This window comes from Momordica charantia, assembly GCF_013281855.1.
Source record: "Momordica charantia cultivar OHB3-1 chromosome 5 unlocalized genomic scaffold, Mcharantia_2.0 BLBB01000005.1, whole genome shotgun sequence".
Lineage (NCBI taxonomy): Eukaryota > Viridiplantae > Streptophyta > Magnoliopsida > Cucurbitales > Cucurbitaceae > Momordica > Momordica charantia.
In genome coordinates, this window is record NW_028275163.1 from 13,770,243 (window position 1) to 13,790,058 (window position 19,816).

General features: G+C 44.0%; 1 protein-coding gene and 2 non-coding genes across 3 annotated transcripts; 1 reads left to right on the forward strand and 2 right to left on the reverse strand.

Annotated features, from left to right (window-relative positions):
- The first annotated feature begins 5,515 nt into the window (after window positions 1–5,515).
- On the forward strand, window positions 5,516–5,622 carry LOC148211375 (small nucleolar RNA R71). Its single transcript, XR_015791160.1, has one exon. It is a non-coding gene; the product is annotated as a small nucleolar RNA R71 (small nucleolar RNA).
- An 8,272-nt stretch (window positions 5,623–13,894) lies between these two features.
- On the reverse strand, window positions 13,895–14,500 carry LOC148211376 (uncharacterized). The gene has a single exon (XM_088124397.1). It carries the CDS (start codon window positions 14,498–14,500, stop codon window positions 13,895–13,897), a length of 606 nt encoding a protein of 201 aa, XP_087980523.1.
- Window positions 14,501–15,728: 1,228 nt separating this feature from the next.
- On the reverse strand, window positions 15,729–15,835 carry LOC148211377 (small nucleolar RNA R71). The gene has a single exon (XR_015791161.1). It is a non-coding gene; the product is annotated as a small nucleolar RNA R71 (small nucleolar RNA).
- Between the last annotated feature and the right edge of the window lie 3,981 nt (window positions 15,836–19,816).

The following is a 19,816-nucleotide window of genomic DNA, read 5'->3' on the forward strand; positions in this document are numbered from 1 at the left end:
AAACAAAGGAAATAGCTCAAAGCTTAGTCAGGCATAGAACAGAAAACTCAACAATCTCTTATAATCATCATCGACATGAAATCACATGCACAGCACAGATGCTTCAAAATAGGCATGTGAAAAGCTAAACTAAGGTTAAGTGAAGGCATACTTTAAGTGATCAGAAGATAAACGATACTAATTTATTCATGCTTCAACTGAGCTCGAAACATAATCAATTCAAAAAAAACATGCGTAGTAATGCTAGAATATGCAAACTACGTCATTAACAAAAAGAAGAAAACACAAAAAATAGCAAAGAAGAAACCTCCCCTTCATGAAGTCGGAGGTTGTGGACTAGGATCAGTGTCGGTACTGGAAGATGGATGACCAAGGATAGCAGCTAGCGCTGGAGGCCATGAAGGTAAAACCGCAAAATCCAATGAAGCCCTTAAGTTGTAGATATGTTGCATGACTTCTCGAACCTGAGAGTTTTCGAAATGCTGGAAAAACAGGGCAGGCGCCAGGCGCCCGCGTGATTTGTATTTTTCGCAAAGGGCAGGCGCCAGGCGCCTACGAAATTCTTTTCAACATTTTTTTTTCTTTCTTTTTGTTTTTCAACGTTTTCCAAAAACATTCTTAATAAGCAGAACTTTTTATAATTAGACAAAAAAAGAATGTAAGATACAAAAATTTCCTTCCTTTACTTTTGTTCTTTCCAAACGGATAAGAAGGAAAAACATTTTTCGCAAACATTTATTGACCTGAAAGTTGAATAGAGGTTTTTCCTCTATCCACTGGTTCTCCAAAATACGGCTTAAGTCTCTGCCCATTTACTTTAAAAACATTTCCTTTAGAGTCAACTAGATCCACTGCCCCATATGGGTAGACTTTAAAAATTTGAAAGGGACCAGACCATCTAGACTTAAGTTTTCCAGGGAAAAGTTTCAACCTAGAGTTGAATAACAGAACCAGATCACCTTCTTGAAGATTGTTCGGCCGAAGACGCCTATCATGCCACTGTTTAGTTTTTTCCTTAAACAACTTAGCATTCTCATAAGAAAAGTGCCTGTGTTCTTCTAATTCCAACAATTGTAACTTCCTCGCTTCACCTGCAGCCAACAAATCAAAATTTAATTTCTTAGTAGCCCAAAATGCTTTATATTCTAGCTCAAGAGGCAAATGACATGCTTTTCCAAAGATTAGCCTATAGGGGGACATGCCGAGGGGAGTCTTAAATGCTGTCCTATATGCCCAAAGTGAATCATCAAGCTTAAAAGACCAATCCCTACGGTTAAGATTTACAGTTTTTTCTAAAATGTTTTTTTATCTCCCTATTAGATATTTCGGCTAACCCATTCGACTGAGGATGATATGCTGTTGCAACCCTATGACGCACATTGTATTTAGTCAGCAACTTTTGCATAGACCTATTCACAAAATGAGCCCCCCCATCGCTTATCAGACAACGCGGGGTTCCATAACGCGTAAAAATGTGCTTTTGCAGAAAACGAATAACAACTTTGGAATCATTGGTAGCAGTTGCAATGGCTTCTATCCATTTCGAAACATAATCTACTGCTAACAATATATAAAGCTTACCATTAGAAGATGGAAATGGACCCATAAAATCTATACCCCACACATCAAATATTTCAATCTCCAGGATCGGGGTTTGAGGCATTTCGTGGCGTTTAGATATATTACCTGTCCGTTGGCATTTGTCACAAACCTGGGCAAACTTATGTGCATCTTTGAACAGAGTGGGCCAAAAGAACCCACTTTGCAAAACTTTGGCTGCGGTTTTGTGTCCTGCAAAATGTCCTCCATATGGAGACATATGACAAGCGTCTAATATCGCCTCGTGCTCTTCTTCTGCGACACACCTGCGTAAGATATTGTCAGGTCCTAGCTTATATAAAAAAGGCTCATCCCAACGATAACATCGAACTTCATTTAAAATTTCTTTACCTGTTGCTTGTTGAACTCATAAGGAACTATTCGACTTACCAAATAATTTGCTATATCGGCATACCACGGAACTGAATCAACTCGCAAGAGTTGCTCGTCAATAAACTGTTCACGTATAACAGTTCCATCATCACAGAGCGGGGATTCCAATCTAGACAGGTGATCAGCAACTTGGTTTTCAGTACCCTTCCTGTCCCTAACTTCAATATCAAACTCTTGAAGTAACAAAATCCACCGTATCAAACGTGGTTTAGCATCTTTTTTAGCAAATAAATATTTTAAAGCAGAATGGTCAGTAAAAACAATGACTTTTGTGCCTATCAAGTAAGACCTAAACTTATCAAAGGCGAACACAACTGCTAACAGTTCCTTTTCAGTAGTAGTGTAATTGAGTTGTGCACCGGTCAGAGTCTTACTAGCATAATACACAGGATGCAAGATCTTGTTTTTACGTTGTCCTAACATAGCTCCTATTGCATAATCACTGGCATCACACATGAGCTCAAAAGGTAAATCCCAATTAGGTTCGATAATTATAGGAGCTGAACTTAGAGCAACTTTCAACATTTCAAATGATTTTAAACAGTCATCATCAAAAACAAATGGTCTATCATGTTCTAACAATTGACACAAGGGTTTAGAAATTTTAGCAAAGTCTTTTATAAAGCGGCGGTAAAATCCCCCATGCCCTAAAAAACTTCTAATCCCTTTGACATTTGTAGGAGGAGGTAGCTTTGAAATGATGTCTATCTTAGCGTGGTCTACCTCTATTCCTTGCTTGGAAATTTTGTGACCCAAAACAATACCCTCTTGTACCATGAAATGACACTTCTCCCAATTTAGGACTAGGTTTGTTTGTTCACATCTCTCCAATACTCTCTCTAAATTAACTAAACATGCGTCCAAAGAATTTCCAAAAACAGAAAAGTCATCCATAAAAACTTCTAGAATATTTTCTACCATGTCAGAGAAGATGGCCATCATACACCTCTGAAAAGTCGCGGGTGCATTGCATAGTCCAAAGGGCATTCGCCTAAAAGCGAACGTACCATACGGACACGTAAATGTTGTCTTCTCTTGGTCTTCTGGAGCAATAGTAATTTGATTATAACCCGAATATCCATCTAAAAAACAATAGAAATCCTTACCTGCCAGACGGTCGAGCATCTGGTCAATAAACGGGAGAGGAAAATGGTCTTTCTTTGTTACCTTGTTGAGTTTGCGATAATCAATGCAAACTCTCCACCCGCTCACAGTTCGGGTTGAGATGAGCTCATTCTCCTCGTTGGCCACCACGGTTATACCCCCTTTCTTTGGTACACACTGTACTGGGCTTACCCAGCTGCTGTCGGATATTGGGTATATAACACCGGCGTCAAGCCATTTGAGAATTTCTTTCCTTACAACCTCTTTCATCTTCGGGTTCAACCGCCTTTGACTCTCAATAGAGTTCTTAGCATCTTCTTCCAATAGAATTTTGTGCATACAAAAGGCCGGGCTTATCCCTCGGATATCTGCTATCGTCCATCCAAAGGCCTTTTTGTGCTTCTCCAAAATCTGCAATAAAGAATATTCATTAGTAGGTGATAAATTGGAAGCTATAATAACTGGTAAAGTGTCGTTATCCCCTAGATACGCATATTTCAAATGCGACGGCAATGGCTTCTGCTCCAACGTGGGTGGTTCCACTATGGACGGAAGTAACGACTTGCATTCTTCTTTTTGTATTTTTTCAATAGGATTAGCCACATCTTCTGGTCCTTCTGCTATCTTATCAAGCTCTTCTTCAATCTCTGTAACTAACGAGTCATAAAACTCATCAAACATAACAGGATTCAAGCTATTTATAGCAGAGCACTCTTCAAAGTCTCCTGGTAATTTCATGGCGTCTAGAACGTTAAATTTAACTTCTTCATTATTTACCCTCATTGTAATTTCTCCCTTCCTCACATTAAAAACTGTATCCCCAGTGGCTAGAAATGGTCTTCCCAAAATAATGGGAACGTCTAAGTCTGCCTCGCAATCTAGAATGATAAAGTCCGCAGGGAAAATGAATTTGTCCACCTGGACTAAAACATCTTCTATCTTTCCCTCAGGTCTTATGATCGATCTATCTGCTAGTTGGAGGGTAACCGTAGTAGGTCTAGCTTCTCCTATGCCTAAAGATTTGAAAACTGATAATGGCATAAGATTAATGCTAGCGCCTAGATCACATAATGCCCTACCTAAGTTTTTTCCTCCTATGGAACATGGAATGGTAAAACTGCCAGGATCATTACATTTCATGGGTAGCGGGCTGCCTACAGCTTCACTACTACATTTTGTCATGGCTACCAGTTCATGCTCTCCTATTTTTTTCTTCCTAGAAACTATATCTTTCAAAAACTTAGCATAATTTGGCATCTGTTCTAGAGCATCTACTAATGGTATATTTATATGCAGTTGTTTTAAAATATCTAAAAATTTTCAAAACTGGGAATCATTATTTTTCTTAACTAATCTTTGTGGAAACGGGGGAGTAGGGGTAAAAGAAGGCTGTACCTGTGGAGGAACACTCGGGGTGTCCTCATTACCTTTTCTAATATTTTCTTTTTCTGGTGTTGTTGGATTTTCTGGTATCTTTACAATTGGTTCAGTGGACGGAATCTGTACATCTGTTGTTGGCATTGTTGGTCCATCATATGCCAGTCCACTCCTGAGGGTGACAGCTTTGCACTGTTCTTTCCCTTCTCGTTTTGGTAATTCAGTATGGCCTGGAAAAGAACCTTGTGGTCTATTCTTCAATTCATTGGCAAGTTGTCCCAATTGAGTCTCGAAATTTCTCATTGATGCCGCTTGGGATTGTATCACTGCGTCGGTTCGGGCCATGTACTCCTTCATCATATTCTCAAGATTTGATTTGTTATTGTGAACTGGTGGAGTCTGTGTTCTCTGATTGTACTGCTGTTGCGGTGGTGGGATGTATTGCTGTGTAGGTGGAACATAGGGCTGCTTGTTCTGTTGGCTCTGCCCTTGATTAAAACCGCTCGAACCTCCTTGACCTTCCCATGAGAAATTAGGGTGGTGCCTCCAACCTGGGTTGTAGGTGTTCGAATATGGGTTAAAGTTCCTATTGTTCCCATGTCCTACATAAAAAACGGAAGCAGGGTTATGTGGACAATTATCATAAATATGGTTTTCACTGCAAAATGAACAAATGAGATCGTTGACTTGGCAAACAGGGGCAGAAGTGCAATAATCCGACTGCACAGGTTGTATCGGCGTGGCTAATGGATTTTTTATTCCCAATGCCATCTCTTTCAGCCTCTGGTTCATTGTAACCATCTCTTTTTGCATCGAGGTCGCAATGTCCAGAGCCAAAACTCCAGCTGGATCTTGCTTCTTTGGTGCTGCCCTAGATCTTTGCGAACACCATAGTTCGTTATGTGAAGCTAAGTCATTTAGGATGTCAACTATCTCGTTGAATGTCTTCTTTGTAAAGGCTCCGTTGGCAGCATTGTTTAGCATCATCTTAGTAGGATGATCTAAACCTCTAAAGAAATGTTCTATCTGGATGCATGCCGGCAAGCCATGGTTCGGACATTTCCTGATTAGTTCTTTAAATCTCTCCCACGCCTCGTGAACAGGTTCACGATCATACTGTCTAAAGGAGATGATCTCCTCTCTGATATCAGCGTGGCGAGTAGGTGGGAAGAATTTTGTTAAGAACTTCTCCACTAACGACCCCCATGTGGTGATGGATCCCGGTGGAAATGCATTGAGCCATGCTCTAGCTTGGTCCTTCAAAGAAAATGGAAAAAGTGTTAGTCTCAGAGCATCGTCTGTTATACCAGGTAATCGAAATGCATTTGCAATTTGAATGAATGATTTCAGATGATCATGTGGATCCTCATGTTCCTGCCCTCCAAAATGTCCAATTGTCTGCAACATTTGGAACATCATTGGTTTAAGCTCAAAGTTTGCGTGGGCTGGAATAGGGTTGACTATCCCTGAATCAAAGTTCTGAAAAGCCGTGGCGGCATATTCTCGCATTGCCACGTCTCTGTTGTCCGCCATCTGGATATGGTTGAATTCATCATTTCTTGCATGATCCCTCATATTACCGTTAACAGCAGGTGGATCAACCGGATCACGAGGTGGAATATCTGCCATTGATGTGCTTGTACTCTCTACCTCACTTTCAGGACTGATTTCACCTTCTCTCTCTTTTTGCCTTTCTAGTTGTTTTCGAAGTCTTTGCTCCTTTCTAGTTTTTCGAAGGGTCCGCTCAATCTCAGGGTCAAGGGGTAGAAGAAAAGATCTTGTGCTCATGCACTTTAACTTACCCTTGTGAGATAAACGACCAAAAATATAGAACAAAAACGGTGGATGGAAATTACACCCAACAACAATTCACAAAAATAAAAACTAAAAGAATTTGAAAATAAATTTTAAAACTAAAGTCCCCGGCAACGGCGCCAAAAACTTGACTGGGCGTTTATGCTGAACGCACGCGCTAAGCGTGGTAACAATTATATAGATGCAAGCGCACACCTGTCAGAGTAATATAAAATGGATGGAGTATCCAAGTATCGATCCTCAAGGACTTCTAAATCATTTCCAAACTCTAAAGTTTTAATGAATAGTGAACGTTGAAATGAGTGATTCTTGTTAAATGGGAAGTGGTCACAAATAATGGTTTTGGATTTGGGATTTGGTCTTATAATGGTAAAACCTAGCCCGAATTACTTCAAGTTAGCCATCAAAGAATCAAGGACATGCTAAGGACAATATGCATTTTACTTTAGAAACCAACGACTACGCTTCTCACTTGACTTATGTCTAAGCAAGTTCAAAGTCCTAAGACATTCCCTAATATGTCTATTATGAGAGATATCTTAGTTTTAGGATGGAAATAGTCGCAACCTCGGGTTAAGGTCCTATGTCTAGGCTACTTAAGCGGAACCCTTATGTCTAAGGCGCTCCTCTCCTCGGTTTAACCACTCAACAATGCAAATAAACAACCTTTTCAGTATTGACTTGTTAAGACTTACAGTGGCCTTCTCTAAATCCTAACTTTTTGGGAAAACATGTTGAGCAATGAATGAAAAGCAAAAAACACTACTTCTTAGCAACCCTTTTTAGACATAAAAGGCTAACTATCCATAACCAGGCTAGAGACGGGAATTTAGAAAGACATATTGAAGAAAATACAGCAAGTAAAATGGTTGAATGTGGAATGCATGTGTGAAAAACAAAAGTTAACTAATGGAGAGTTTTTATCGGGATTGAGAGCTTCGCCCTTCTCTTTCAAGCAAGGGAGAGTGTCACGTGCTCTTTCCTCCAAAAACACAACTCTCTTAACTGAAAATAAAGTAAAGGCAAAGAGAGAATAAGCAAAGTGCTAGATTTTTATATATTTGAGTAAGTAGAAAAATGACTAAGTACAAATGGAAACAAAACAAGCTCAATAAAAGAATGTAAAGTGCTCGGGATTTAAAAACCAAAAGTAACTAATGAAAGCAACTCAAAAGTACTTAGAAAGCAACAAAGAAACACTAAAAATGATCAAGAGAAGGAAGCAAGGCTTGATCAATTTGGTGGAGAAGTTGCTGGAATTTATAGCTGTGCAGAATTGGTTAGGTAGGTCCTAAAACGATGGTGAATCACCCATTTCCAACTCTTTTGACTGACCAAATCGTGCTCAAACTGATAGTGGAACACTTCTTCTACACGTATGCATCGGTTGGAACCACCAAAACGCATTGGAAGACGCGTTTCATTAAGGGCAAAGTTGGAAGAAAAACTGTTTTTCTGCAGGCACCCCAGGCGCCTGGCGCCTCCCATGTAACTTTTTCGTCTTTTTGCTTCTTTTGATTAATTTGCACTCCCAAATGGTCCTAAAATGTCATAAATACAATATAAGCCATCCACAAACCATAGTATATGAATTTTGCATGAATTGGAACTCAAACGATCGAGAAAAATCCGAAACAAAGCTGAAACATAGTAAAAACAGCATCTAAAACCTTCTTTTTACGCATGTAAACAAGCGTAATCAATAGGCTCACGGTAGATGAGCTCTTAGCGATCCACACCGTCAAAGCTTCCAACGAGGGAGAGGGTCGGTACTACCTCTCTGCTCGGCGGAACGTAGGTCAGCTAATTAGGAACCCCTCATCTAACAAGAATTAGAAGGAGTACTGGTTCCTCGACGAGTGGCTTGTGAGGGATGGAGGGGGTGAGCCGACCTACCATGTCCCGGTAGAGTTTGGAGACGTAGGTGAGTGTCCTAGGTGCGAGCCCGTTTTTCTTTGTCTTAATTTCCGCGCCCTCGTTTCTGACGCGATTTTGTGGTACAACTTTGCCATCCCCAGTTCCGAGGATCAACAACAAATCTTGGGAGATCATCAAGCGCGCCCAAGGTCGGAGTCTGAAGTACGCGCTGTGGGGTGAAGCACTCGTTTCAAACTCCCACCTCTTCTCCAACGGTCTCAGCCCGTACGATCAACCGGACGAGCTCAAGAAGCTTCCCAAGCCTCGGCAGCGTAGATCAGAGAAGCGAAAAGCCCCGGAAGGTAACCTCTCATCGACACTTTAGCTTGTTCAATTGTTTCCCCTTGACTAACCTCGTATTCTTTTCAGAAATGACATCCAAATTCCTCGCCCTCAGCAGCACGAAGCGGCAACGCACCACGGTCTCAATGGTCCCACTTGCGCCCGTTCAAGTTCGTCGTCACACTAGCAGTGCTGACGTTCCTGCTCCCGGGCTGGCGAATTTGGCCAAGCTTGAGGCCCTCCAAGCTCAGCCCTTGCAGATCGTCGCTGGGGCGAGGGGTCGTCTACCCTTCTACAGCGGAAGAAACGAGCGAGGGAAACGCTTCCCGCTGAGGAGGTCAACTCCAGATCTCCACCTCCCCCCATCGTGGTCGACTCGGAGGAGGGGTCTCAACTTGGTCGACAGCAATGCGACGAGCTCCCACTCCCATTCAGGCTCGCCTTTTTCCACTTCAACATTCACGAGGCCGCAACGAAGGTGAGGTCCTCAAGCTCTCGTCGAGTGGAACTATCTGTCTAGGCGCCCGAGGACCCTGTGGAGGCGGTGAGGAAGACCATAGCTCTTGCTGCAGAGGTAAGCTCGCGTTCACTCTTCCTTTCCTCTTTTCCTTTATCTCATTTGATCTAACCTTAAGTTTTTGCAGCTGCAGTATTGACTGGGATGTTTATGCTGAACGCACGCACTAAGCGTGGTAACAATTATATAGATGCAAGCGCACACCTGTCAGAGTAATATAAAATGGATGGAGTATCCAAGTATCGATCCTGAAGGACTTCTAAACAATTTCCAAACTCTGAAGTTTTAAAGAATAGTGAATGTTGAAATGAGTGATTCTTGTAAAATGGGAAGTGGTCACAAATAATGGTTTTGGATTTGGGATTTGGACTTATAATAATAAAACCTAGCCCGATTTACTTCAAGTTAGCCAACAAAGAATCAAGGACATGCTAAGGATAATATGCATTTTACTTTAGAAACTAACGACTACGCTTCTCACTTTACTTATGTCTAAGCAAGTTCAAAGTCCTAAGACATTCCCTAATATGTCTATTATGAGATATATCTTAGTTTTAGGATGGAAATAGTCGCAACCTCGGGTTAAGGTCCTATGTCTAGGCTACTTAAGCGGAACCCTTATGTCTAAGGCGCTCCTCTCCTCGGTTTAACCACTCAACAATGCAAATAAGCAACCTTTTCAGTATTGACTTGTTAAGACTTACAGTGGCCTTCTCTAAATCCTAACTTTTTGGGAAAACATGTTGAGCAATGAATGGAAAGTAAAAACACTACTTCTTAGCAACCCTTTTTAGACATAAAAGGCTAACTATCCATAACCGGGCTAGAGACGGGAATTTAGAAAGACATATTGAAGAAAATACAGCAAGTAAAATGGTTGAATGTGGAATGCATGTGTGAAAAACAAAAGTTAACTAATGGAGAGTTTTTATCGGGATTGAGAGCTTCGCCCTTCTCTTTCAAGCAAGGGAGAGTGTCACGTGCTCTTTCCTCCAAAACACAACTCTCTTAACTAAAAATAAAGCAAAGGCAAAGAGAAGATAAGCAAAGTGCTAGATTTTTATATATTTGAATAAGTAGAAAATAACTAAGTACAAATGGAAACAAAACAAAGCTCAATAAAAGAATGTAAAGTGCTCGGGATTTAAAAACGAAAAGCAACTAATGAAAGCAACTCAAAAGTACTTAGAAAGCAGTAAAGAAACACTAAAAATGATCAAGAGAAGGAAGCAAGGCTTGATCAATTTGGTGGAGAAGTTGCTGGAATTTATAGCTGTGCAGAATTGGTTAGGTAGGTCCTAAAACGATGGTGAATCACCCATTTCCAACTCTTTTGACTGACCAAAACGTGCTCAACTGATAGTGGAACACTTCTTCTACACGTATGCATCGGTTGGAACCACCAAAATGCATTGGAAGACGCGTTTCATTAAGGGCAAAGTTGGAAGAAAACCAGTTTTTCTGCAGGCTTCCCAGGCGCCTGGCGCCTCCCATGATACTTTTTCGTCTTTTTTCTTCTTTTGATTAATTTGCACTCCCAAATGGTCCTAAAATGTCATAAATACAATATAAGCCATCCACAAACCATAGTATATGAATTTTGCATGAATTGGAACTCAAACGATCGAGAAAAATCCGAAACAAAGCTGAAACATAGTAAAACAGCATCTAAAACCTTCTTTTTACGTAATCAAGTATCATACCTGTCTCTCGGCATCGATGATGAGCTTGAAGCTCAGGGGACAGGACTTGAAGGAGGAGGAGACAAACGCTTCCTACAAGCGGCAGATTGCTGAGGTCGAAGCCTAGGTCGACCAGCTTCGAGCTTAGAAGGATGTCGAGGCGGACAGGTCGAATGCCTTGATTGCCCAAGCTTGGACCGACCTGAAGAATGCACGTGGACGAGCTGATACTGCAGAGAAGGGCTGGAATGAGGCTCGGTAGAATTTGGTGAGCTAGGCTTACTTGGAGAAGAAGGTAAAAAAGTTTCCCGAGTTCGACGGCCTGGCTCGCGACCTGGCAAATAAGGGCTTCTACTACACCATTAATTGGCTCGAAACCGCTTGCTCGGAAGAGGTCGTCGCTGATGTCGAGCAGAAGTATGAGGCCATCTAGATTGACTGTCCTACTGAGGCCGGCAAAGGAGCTGAGCCTGCTGACGCCGATGCAGGAGCCAGCAAGTCTGCTGACCCTCCACAGGAGTAGATTGTCTCCTCCTTCTACTACTTCTTCTCTTTTTAAATGAAATTAATGTATTGAGCCGAGGCATATATACCTCGGCTCTTAATCAAAATTTTAATTCAATCAATGTACTGACAACAACTCGCTTTTAATGAAACGAGATTTTGTCCGAGCCCAATTTGTTTCTTTTCAATGTCTGTATACTTAGAAAATTTTGGCTTAAGTTTGAGTCTTGACTTCGTTGTCTAACATTCTCAAGTCTGGGTGATTTACTTCTTGCACAACGACTTATGAGCAGAGATACCTCAGCTCGGCGGTGCGCTTAGTGAACAATGGATGGTTGGGTTCTTACGAGTTGACTAGTGCCCCCAAAGTTTGAAAAATGCCACAGGCAATCTTTCTCGTTTCTCGTTATGGATGAGCATAGGTCATACGACGTAGTCTTCCCTGGCTCCCATTTGACGTAGCTCGGTAGTAGTAGACAATGCTAACGAATAAAATCAAATTTTGTACAAGTCTGGGGAGATCGGCCTCCATTAATGAATGATATTTTGCACGTCGGATTACACACATTCTATTGATAATAAACTAGCAAATGCTCGGCGTTCCATAGGTGGGGGAGTTGTCTCCCATTGAGGTCGGACAGTAGATAAGCCCCTGAGTGGAGCAACTTCAAAACTCTGTACGAACCTTCCCAATTCGGCTTGAGTGCTCCAACATGCTGCATTACCTTCTTGAGGACGAGGTCTCTAGGCTTGAACATTCGAACTCTTATTCGACGTTATAGTACCGAGCCATACGGTTCTGATATTCTGCTAACCTAAGCTGGGAGTGAGACATTTTCTCCTCGAGTAGGTCAAGATTCATGAGGAGAGCTTCGCTGTTGCTTTGCTCGTCGAAATTCTCAACTCAGAGCGTCGGCATGCCGATCTCCATGGGAATGACAGCCTCTGACCCAAAAGCTAGGCCGTATGACGTCTCGCCAGTAGATCGACGTGGTGTAGTTTTATAGGACCATGATACCTCTGGTAACTCTACTGCCCACTAACCCTTCAGAGATTCAAGCCTCGTCTTCAAACCTCGTTTGATGATTTTGTTAATGGCTTCAACTTGCTCGTTTGACTGCGGATGGGCCGGAGACGAGCTGAGGTGGCATATGCCAAGCTGTTGGCAGAACTGGTTAAACCGGGCACCGTCGAACTGCTTTTCATTATCGGTAATGATGGCGTTCGGTATTCCAAACCGACATATAATGCTCTTCCACACGAAACTGATGACCTTTTTCTCGGTAATGGACGCCAGAGGTTCGGCTTCCACCCACTTGGTGAAATAGTCTACTGCTACCACGGCAAACTTCAACTGCCCCTTCTCTGTCGGTAGCGAGTCGATCAGATCTATCCCCCACTGAGCGAAAGGTCAAGGACTTGAGATCGGCGTTAGCATCTCTGGGGGTTGTCTCCAGATGTTTACGAAGTGCTGGCACTTGTCGCATGCTTTTGCGAACTCCTTGGTGTTGCGCTTAATCGTCGGCCAATAGTAGCCCTGGCGAACGACCTTGGCATCCATGGACTGAGCTCCTCTGTGGTTTCCGCCGATTCCTTCATGAATCTCACGTATAATGTACCTCGCCTCCTCTGGATCGAGGCACCACAACAACGGTAGAGAGTATCCTCTCTTGAAGAGCTTGCCTTCTTGAATCACGTAGTAGGCCGCTTGACGTCGGAGCTTCCTGGTTTGGCCCGAATCTGTCGAAGTTAAACCACTGGTTAGGAATCTTTTGATCGGATCCATCCACGTAGGCTGATCTAACTGGACCTTCATTATCTCAGGTCGGTCGATGGATGACACGACAAGTATCTCAATGGTACTGTTCTTGGTAGGTCGGTTTCGTAGGCCGAGGCTAAGCGAGCCAGTGCGTCGGCGTTGGAGTTTTCTGACCTCGGCACCTGTCGAAACACATACTCTTCAAACTGGGCGAGGAGCCCTCGAGTCTTAGCCAGATACCTTTCCATACGAGTATCCTTCACTTGGTATTCATCGGTTACCTGGTTGACAATCAGTTGGGAGTCGTTGAGGACCAGAAGACGCTTCAGACCCATCCCCCTTGCGACCTTCAGACCGTTGAAGCTTCATACTCGGCTTTGTTGTTCGAAGCTCGGAAACTGAACCGGAACGCGTACTCAAACCGAAGGTCACCGGGACGGAGGAGCAGCATGCCTGCCCCACAACCTTCTCATTGGACGAACCATCCACGTAAAGTGTCCAGTGGTCGCGGACGTCGCCCCATTGTCTGGGTGGAGTCAGTTCGACAACAAAGTCGGCAGCGGCCTAACCTTTTAGCGTTGTTCTCGGCTTGAAGGCAATGTCATGCTCACTGAGCTCTAGGGCCCACTTCATCAGCCGACCTGTCGTCTCGGGCTTGTAAAAAATCTGCCTCAATGGGAAGTTTGTCACAACAATTATCTTATGCCCCTGGAAATACGACCGCAGACGACGCGTCGACGTCACCAATGCCAAAGTTAGTTTCTCGACACAGGGGTAGCGAGCTTCGGCCTCGGTCATTGATTTACTTGTGTAGTAAACAGGGCTCTGCCGCCCTTCTGCCTCCCTGATAAGGACTGAACTCACTGTATTTTCTGACACAGCTAAGTACAGGTAGAGAACATCACCAGGCAGCGGCTTAGACAACAACGGGGCCGAGCTGAGGTACTACTTTAGCTTCTGAAAAGCCGACACATACTCTTCTGCTGGCGTGCCACGATTGAGCTCTATCTCGTCGGTGCATGGTGGTGTAGTTGCTTCAAGTTCCATGACTACTACACAAGTGGCTATTCCCTTCATTGTGGCTGCGTAGCATTCTCTCGATGTTTTTTCCTCACCTCGGACTATCGCAATTCCGGTCGGGGTGGGGTACTTCAAGACATGGTGGTAAGTGGATGGAACTGCTCTGAGGTCATGAATCAGGGGCCCACCAAGTATGGCGTTGTATGCTGAGCTTTGATCTATCACGACAAACTCGGCGACTCTGGTTACCTGCTGACCTCCTTTGCCGATAGTGACAGGGAGCGAGATGCACCCTTCCATACCGACGAACTCCCCTGAAAAGCCAACCACGGGTGTCAGGCTGTGCTTCAGGTGCTTTCTCTCCCACCCCAGTGTCGTGTAGGTCGAGAAGGATAAGATATTAGTCGATGCACCACCGTCGATAAGAACTCTTCTGACCTCCACGTGATCTATTAGTGGGGCGATTACTAGGGCATCATTATGGGGCATGTGCAATACTTTGCCGTCCTGGTCATCAAATAATATCGGCATAATGGGCTCCCTCGGGTAAGAGGTGCAGACTTCGTGCGCGGCCTCCCAGGCTAGGGTTTTCCTCTTTTGCCTAGACTGCCCCCCGCTCGGACCCCCGTGAATGGTGTTTATTATCGCAGGACGATCTTCCTTTCGTCTAGGCGGCTGTGATCTTTCTCTTTTCTCCTCCCGAGCTCATCCTTCTGGCTCGGCTCCTCCTCTGTTGCTAACGTACTTCTTCAAATAACCTCTCCGGCTCAAATCTTGTACCTGCTCCTTCAAATGGAAGCAACGAGAAATGTCGTGGCCGTGATCCTTATGGAACCAGCAGTAGAGTCGCTTGTCTCGCTTCCTTAAAGGTCGGCGGAGCTTTTCTGGGGCTACAAACAGCGCTTCCAAGTCGGTGTCCTCAGTTGCCGCATAAATCTCCGCGATTGAGGCGTTCAGCGGAGTGAACCTGTCGAACTTCGGCCCTCGACAGTCTGAAGAGACCCTCTCGTCGTGGCAACCTCTATTCTTGTTGTCATCGGCCCGCCGAGACGAGCTCCGATCATTGCCACGTTGCTTTTAGGAGAAGGGGACTTCTTGTCCTGATCTTTACCACGGTTGCTCTGCCTGGCTCCATAGGCCTTCCACAGCTCCAGGCCATAAATGTACTGGCGAGCTCGGGCGAGCATCTCTTTCAGGGAGGCCGGCGGACGGCTTCCGAACTCTATCGTCAGATTTCTGTCGTTCAACCCAGTGGTGAAGTACATCATGGCGATATCGTCGGTACAACTCACCACCTTGACGTGCTCGTCCATGAACCGAGTGATGTACTCCGTCAGGGACTCATTGTCCCGTTGCTTCACTGTTTCGAGGTGCGAGGGGGGTAACTTCAACAACTGTCGAGCCAAGAACTGATTGATGAACAACCTTCTCAGCTGTTGATAATTATCGATCGATCGAGGCTTCAACGTCGGTACCACAACCTCGCTGAGCCTTCCAGAGCTATTTGGAGTGCTCGACACTTCATGGCATCGCTCGCAGCCAAAAAATCCATGATCATCTGAAATCATTCATTCAAATTGCAAATGCATTTTGATTACCTGGTATAACAGACGATGCTCTGAGACTAACACTTTTTCCATTTTCTTTGAAGGACCAAGCTAGAGCATGGCTCAATGCATTTCCACCGGGATCCATCACCACATGGGGGTCGTTAGTGGAGAAGTTCTTAACAAAATTCTTCCCACCTACTCGCCACGCTGATATCAGAGAGGAGATCATCTCCTTTAGACAGTATGATCGTGAACCTGTTCACGAGGCGTGGGAGAGATTTAAAGAACTAATCAGGAAATGTCCGAACCATGGCTTGCCGGCATGCATCCAGATAGAACATTTCTTTAGAGGCTTAGATCATCCTACTAAGATGATGCTAAACAATGCTGCCAACGGAGCCTTTACAAAGAAGACATTCAACGAGATAGTTGACATCCTAAATGACTTAGCTTCACACAACGAACTATGGTGTTCGCAAAGATCTAGGGCAGCACCAAAGAAGCAAGATCCAGCTGGAGTTTTGGCTCTGGACATTGCGACCTCGATGCAAAAAGAGATGGTTACAATGAACCAGAGGCTAAAAGAGATGGCATTGGGAATAAAAAATCCATTAGCCACGCCGATACAACCTGTGCAGTCGGATTATTGCACTCCTGCCCCTGTTTGCCAAGTCAACGATCTCATTTGTTCATTTTGCAGTGAAAACCATATTTATGATAATTGTCCACATAACCCTGCTTCTGTTTTTTATGTAGGACATGGGAACAATAGGAACTTTAACCCATATTCGAACACCTACAACCCAGGTTGGAGGCACCACCCTAATTTCTCATGGGGCGGACAAGGAGGTTCGAGCGGTTTTAATCAAGGGCAGAGCCAACAGAACAAGCAGTCCTATGTTCCACCTACACAGCAATACATCCCACCACCGCAACAGCAGTACAATCAGAGAACACAGACTCCACCAGTTCAAAATAACAACTCAAATCTTGAGAATATGATGAAGGAGTACATGGCCCGAACCGACGCAGTAAAGATGGTGATAAGTGACTTCGTGTTTCTCATTGTCGTCGTTTTATGACCTAGCTGTTAGTTCAAAGTCTTTCTACGAGTAGCTGTGGTTGAAACCGATGTTAGTGTGTGGAAACCTCAGGGGCTAGTAGCCGGTCTGTCAGATGTAAAAGTCTTAGTGTAAGGAGGGAGTGTGCAGATTCCTTAGGGGTATTTGAAAACGTTTTCTGTTTTTGAAAGAGAAAAAAGATTTTGAAAGAAAAAGTTTTTATCATTTCAAACTTGGTTTATAGTGACTAAGTTTACAAAGGCAATAGAATGGTAGGCTTTGACATCTTTTCCCTGAGACAATTTATGATTGAACATCTCGGTTGCTTTTGCTTTTCCTTGTCCATGTGTTAGAAAGCTGATTAAAGTTGCTAAGTTTTGCTTGAGGACAAGCAAAAAGTTAAGTTTGGGGGTGTGATTACGCTTGTTTACATGCGTAAAAAGAAGGTTTTAGATGCTGTTTTTACAATGTTTCAGCTTTGTTTCGGATTTTTCTCGATCGTTTGAGTTCCAATTCATGCAAAATTCATATATTATGGTTTGTGGTTGGCTTATATTGTATTTATGACATTTTAGGACCATTTGGGAGTGCAAATTAATCAAAAGAAGCAAAAAGACGGAAAAACTTATATGGGAGGCGCCAGGCGCCTGGGAAGCCTGCAGAAAAACAGGTTTTCTTCCAACTTTGCCCTTAATGAAACGCGTCTTCCAATGCGTTTTGGTGGTTCCAACCGATGCATACGTGTAGAAGAAGTGTTCCACTATCAGTTTGAACACGATTTGGTCAATCAAAAGAGTTGGAAATGGGTGATTTACCATCGTTTTAGGACCTACCTAACCAATTCTGCACAGCTATAAATTCCAGCAACTTCTCCACCAAAATCATCAAGCCTTGCTTCCTTCTCTTGATCATTTTTAGTGTTTCTTTGTTGCTTTCTTAGTACTTTTGAGTTGCTTTCATTAGTTGCTTTTGGTTTTAAAATCCCGAGTACTTTACATTCCTTTATTGAGCTTTGTTTTGTTTCCATTTGTACTTAGTTATTTTCTACTTATTCAAATATATAAAAATCCAGCACTTTGCTTATCTTCCCTTTGCCTTTACTTTATTTTTAGTTAAGAGAGTTGTGTTTTTGGAGGAAAGAGCACGTGACACTCCCCCTTGCTTGAAAGAGAAGGGCGAAGCTCTCAATCCCGATAAAAACTCTCCGTTAGTAACTTTTGTTTTTCACACATGCATTCCACATTCAACCGTTTTACTTGCTGTATTTTCTTCAATATGTCTTTCTAAATTCCCGTCTCTAGCCCGGTTATGGATAGTTAGCCTTTTATTTCTAATAAGGGTTGCTAAGAAGTAGTGTTTTTACTTTCCATTCATTGCTCAACATGTTTTCCCAAAAAGTTAGGATTTAGAGAAGGCCACTGTAAGTCTTAACAAGTCAATACTGAAAAGGTTTCTTATTTGCATTGTTGAGTGGTTAAACTGAGGAGAGGAGCGCCTTAGACATAAGGGTTCCGCTTAAGTAGCCTAGACATAGGACCTTAACCCGAGGTTGCGACTATTTCCATCCTAAAACTAAGATATCTCTCGTAATAGACATATTAGGGAATGTCTTAGGACTTTGAACTTGCTTAGACATAAGTCAAGTGAAAAGCGTAGTCGTTGGTTCCTAAAGTGAAATGCATATCGTCCTTAGCATATCCTTGATTCTTTGTTGGCTAACTTGAAGTAATTCGGGCTAGGTTTTATCATTATAAGTCCAAATCCCAAATCCAAAACCATTATTTGTGACCACTTCTCATTTTACAAGAATCACTCATTTCAACATTCACTATTCTTTAAAACTTCAGAGTTTGGAAATTATTTAGAAGTTCTTGAGGATCGATACTTGGATACTCCATCCATTTTATATTACTCTGACAGGTGTGCGCTTGCATCTATATAATTGTTACCACGCTTAGTGCGTGCGTTCAGCATAAACGCCCAGTCACCTTCGAACACCTCCACATACGAGACGGGATCGCCGGATCCATCATACGAACTCATAACTGGGACTTTGAACCTCGGCGGGATGGGCTCGTCCAGGACAGCTTGGGAGAAAGGCGGCTCCTCCTACTCAACCGACTGATGTGGGTCTACGGGTTTGTACTGCCATTTGAGATCTTCTATCTCCTTCTGAAATTGATCTCGGAGGAGGTCCACCTCGGATCGGAATGAATGATCGCCGTGGGAGGACCTTTCTCGATCTTCGACCTCCAAGCTTCTCTCTTGTCGTAAGTCATCCTGGTAGCCCTGACCTTCGGGCGCCAAACCGATCGTCGTCTTGGTGGCCCCTCACCTCGGCCCTGGCAGGCGTTGTAGTTATCAATCGATGCCTGATGGGTCCGGATTGGTCGGACCCTCGGGCGTTGGTCTTCCACCCCGTCATCCTACTGAGGGTGGCTTCGTACCTGCGCTTCCAAGGTGTGTCCTGTTCCCGGGAGTTGTAGCCTTCGCGAGGGCACCCCAACTCGAGCCTCCCTGCAAGGTCGGAACTGATTCTCTGTTCTTTCGGTCGGATGCATCAGCCCTTTCCTCGGGCGGGATCTCTGGAGACGGAAGAGTCGGACACCTCGCTGCCCCTCTCGACTGCTTCAAGCCGTGCCTTGACTTTCGTAAGCTCTGCGATTACGTTAGCTACCACGATGGGGTCCACGCCCGCATTGGTGCTTGCCCTGGAACACGCACCTGTGTTCCTCCAGCTGCGGAGACGAGGAACACGAGGCGGCAACCTGTTCCTCTGAGGCTGTAGCGGTGGGAACTGTTCTGAGGCGAGGTGGAAGTCTCGGGTCGCTATGGGATCAGATGTGGCGGGTCGACCTCCATTTTCCTTGACAACCTTCGCCTGGGGCCGTCGCTCGATGACGGAGTCCCAGCCACCTGAGAGTATGTAAAGCGACGATGGGCATGGGAGGTGGCGGCATCCCTCATTGGAGAGCGGATCGGCGAAAGTTGAGATCGCGACTGCTGGGAGCGGGTTTGGGCCATTAGCTCAGATTGCAAGAGCAGAATGACTTCCAGATGTCGCCTCCCCAAAGACGGCGCCAAATGGTTGAGCTCGAAATTGCCAAGCTCGGATTAGTAGTAGATCGGAACGTACATGATGAGTTATTAGCCGTTGTTCCGGATGTTCCCAGACCACTCACAAGATCTGCAAAACAAAGGCAGCACTCCGACAAGCAAGTTAGTTCTAGTCCGAG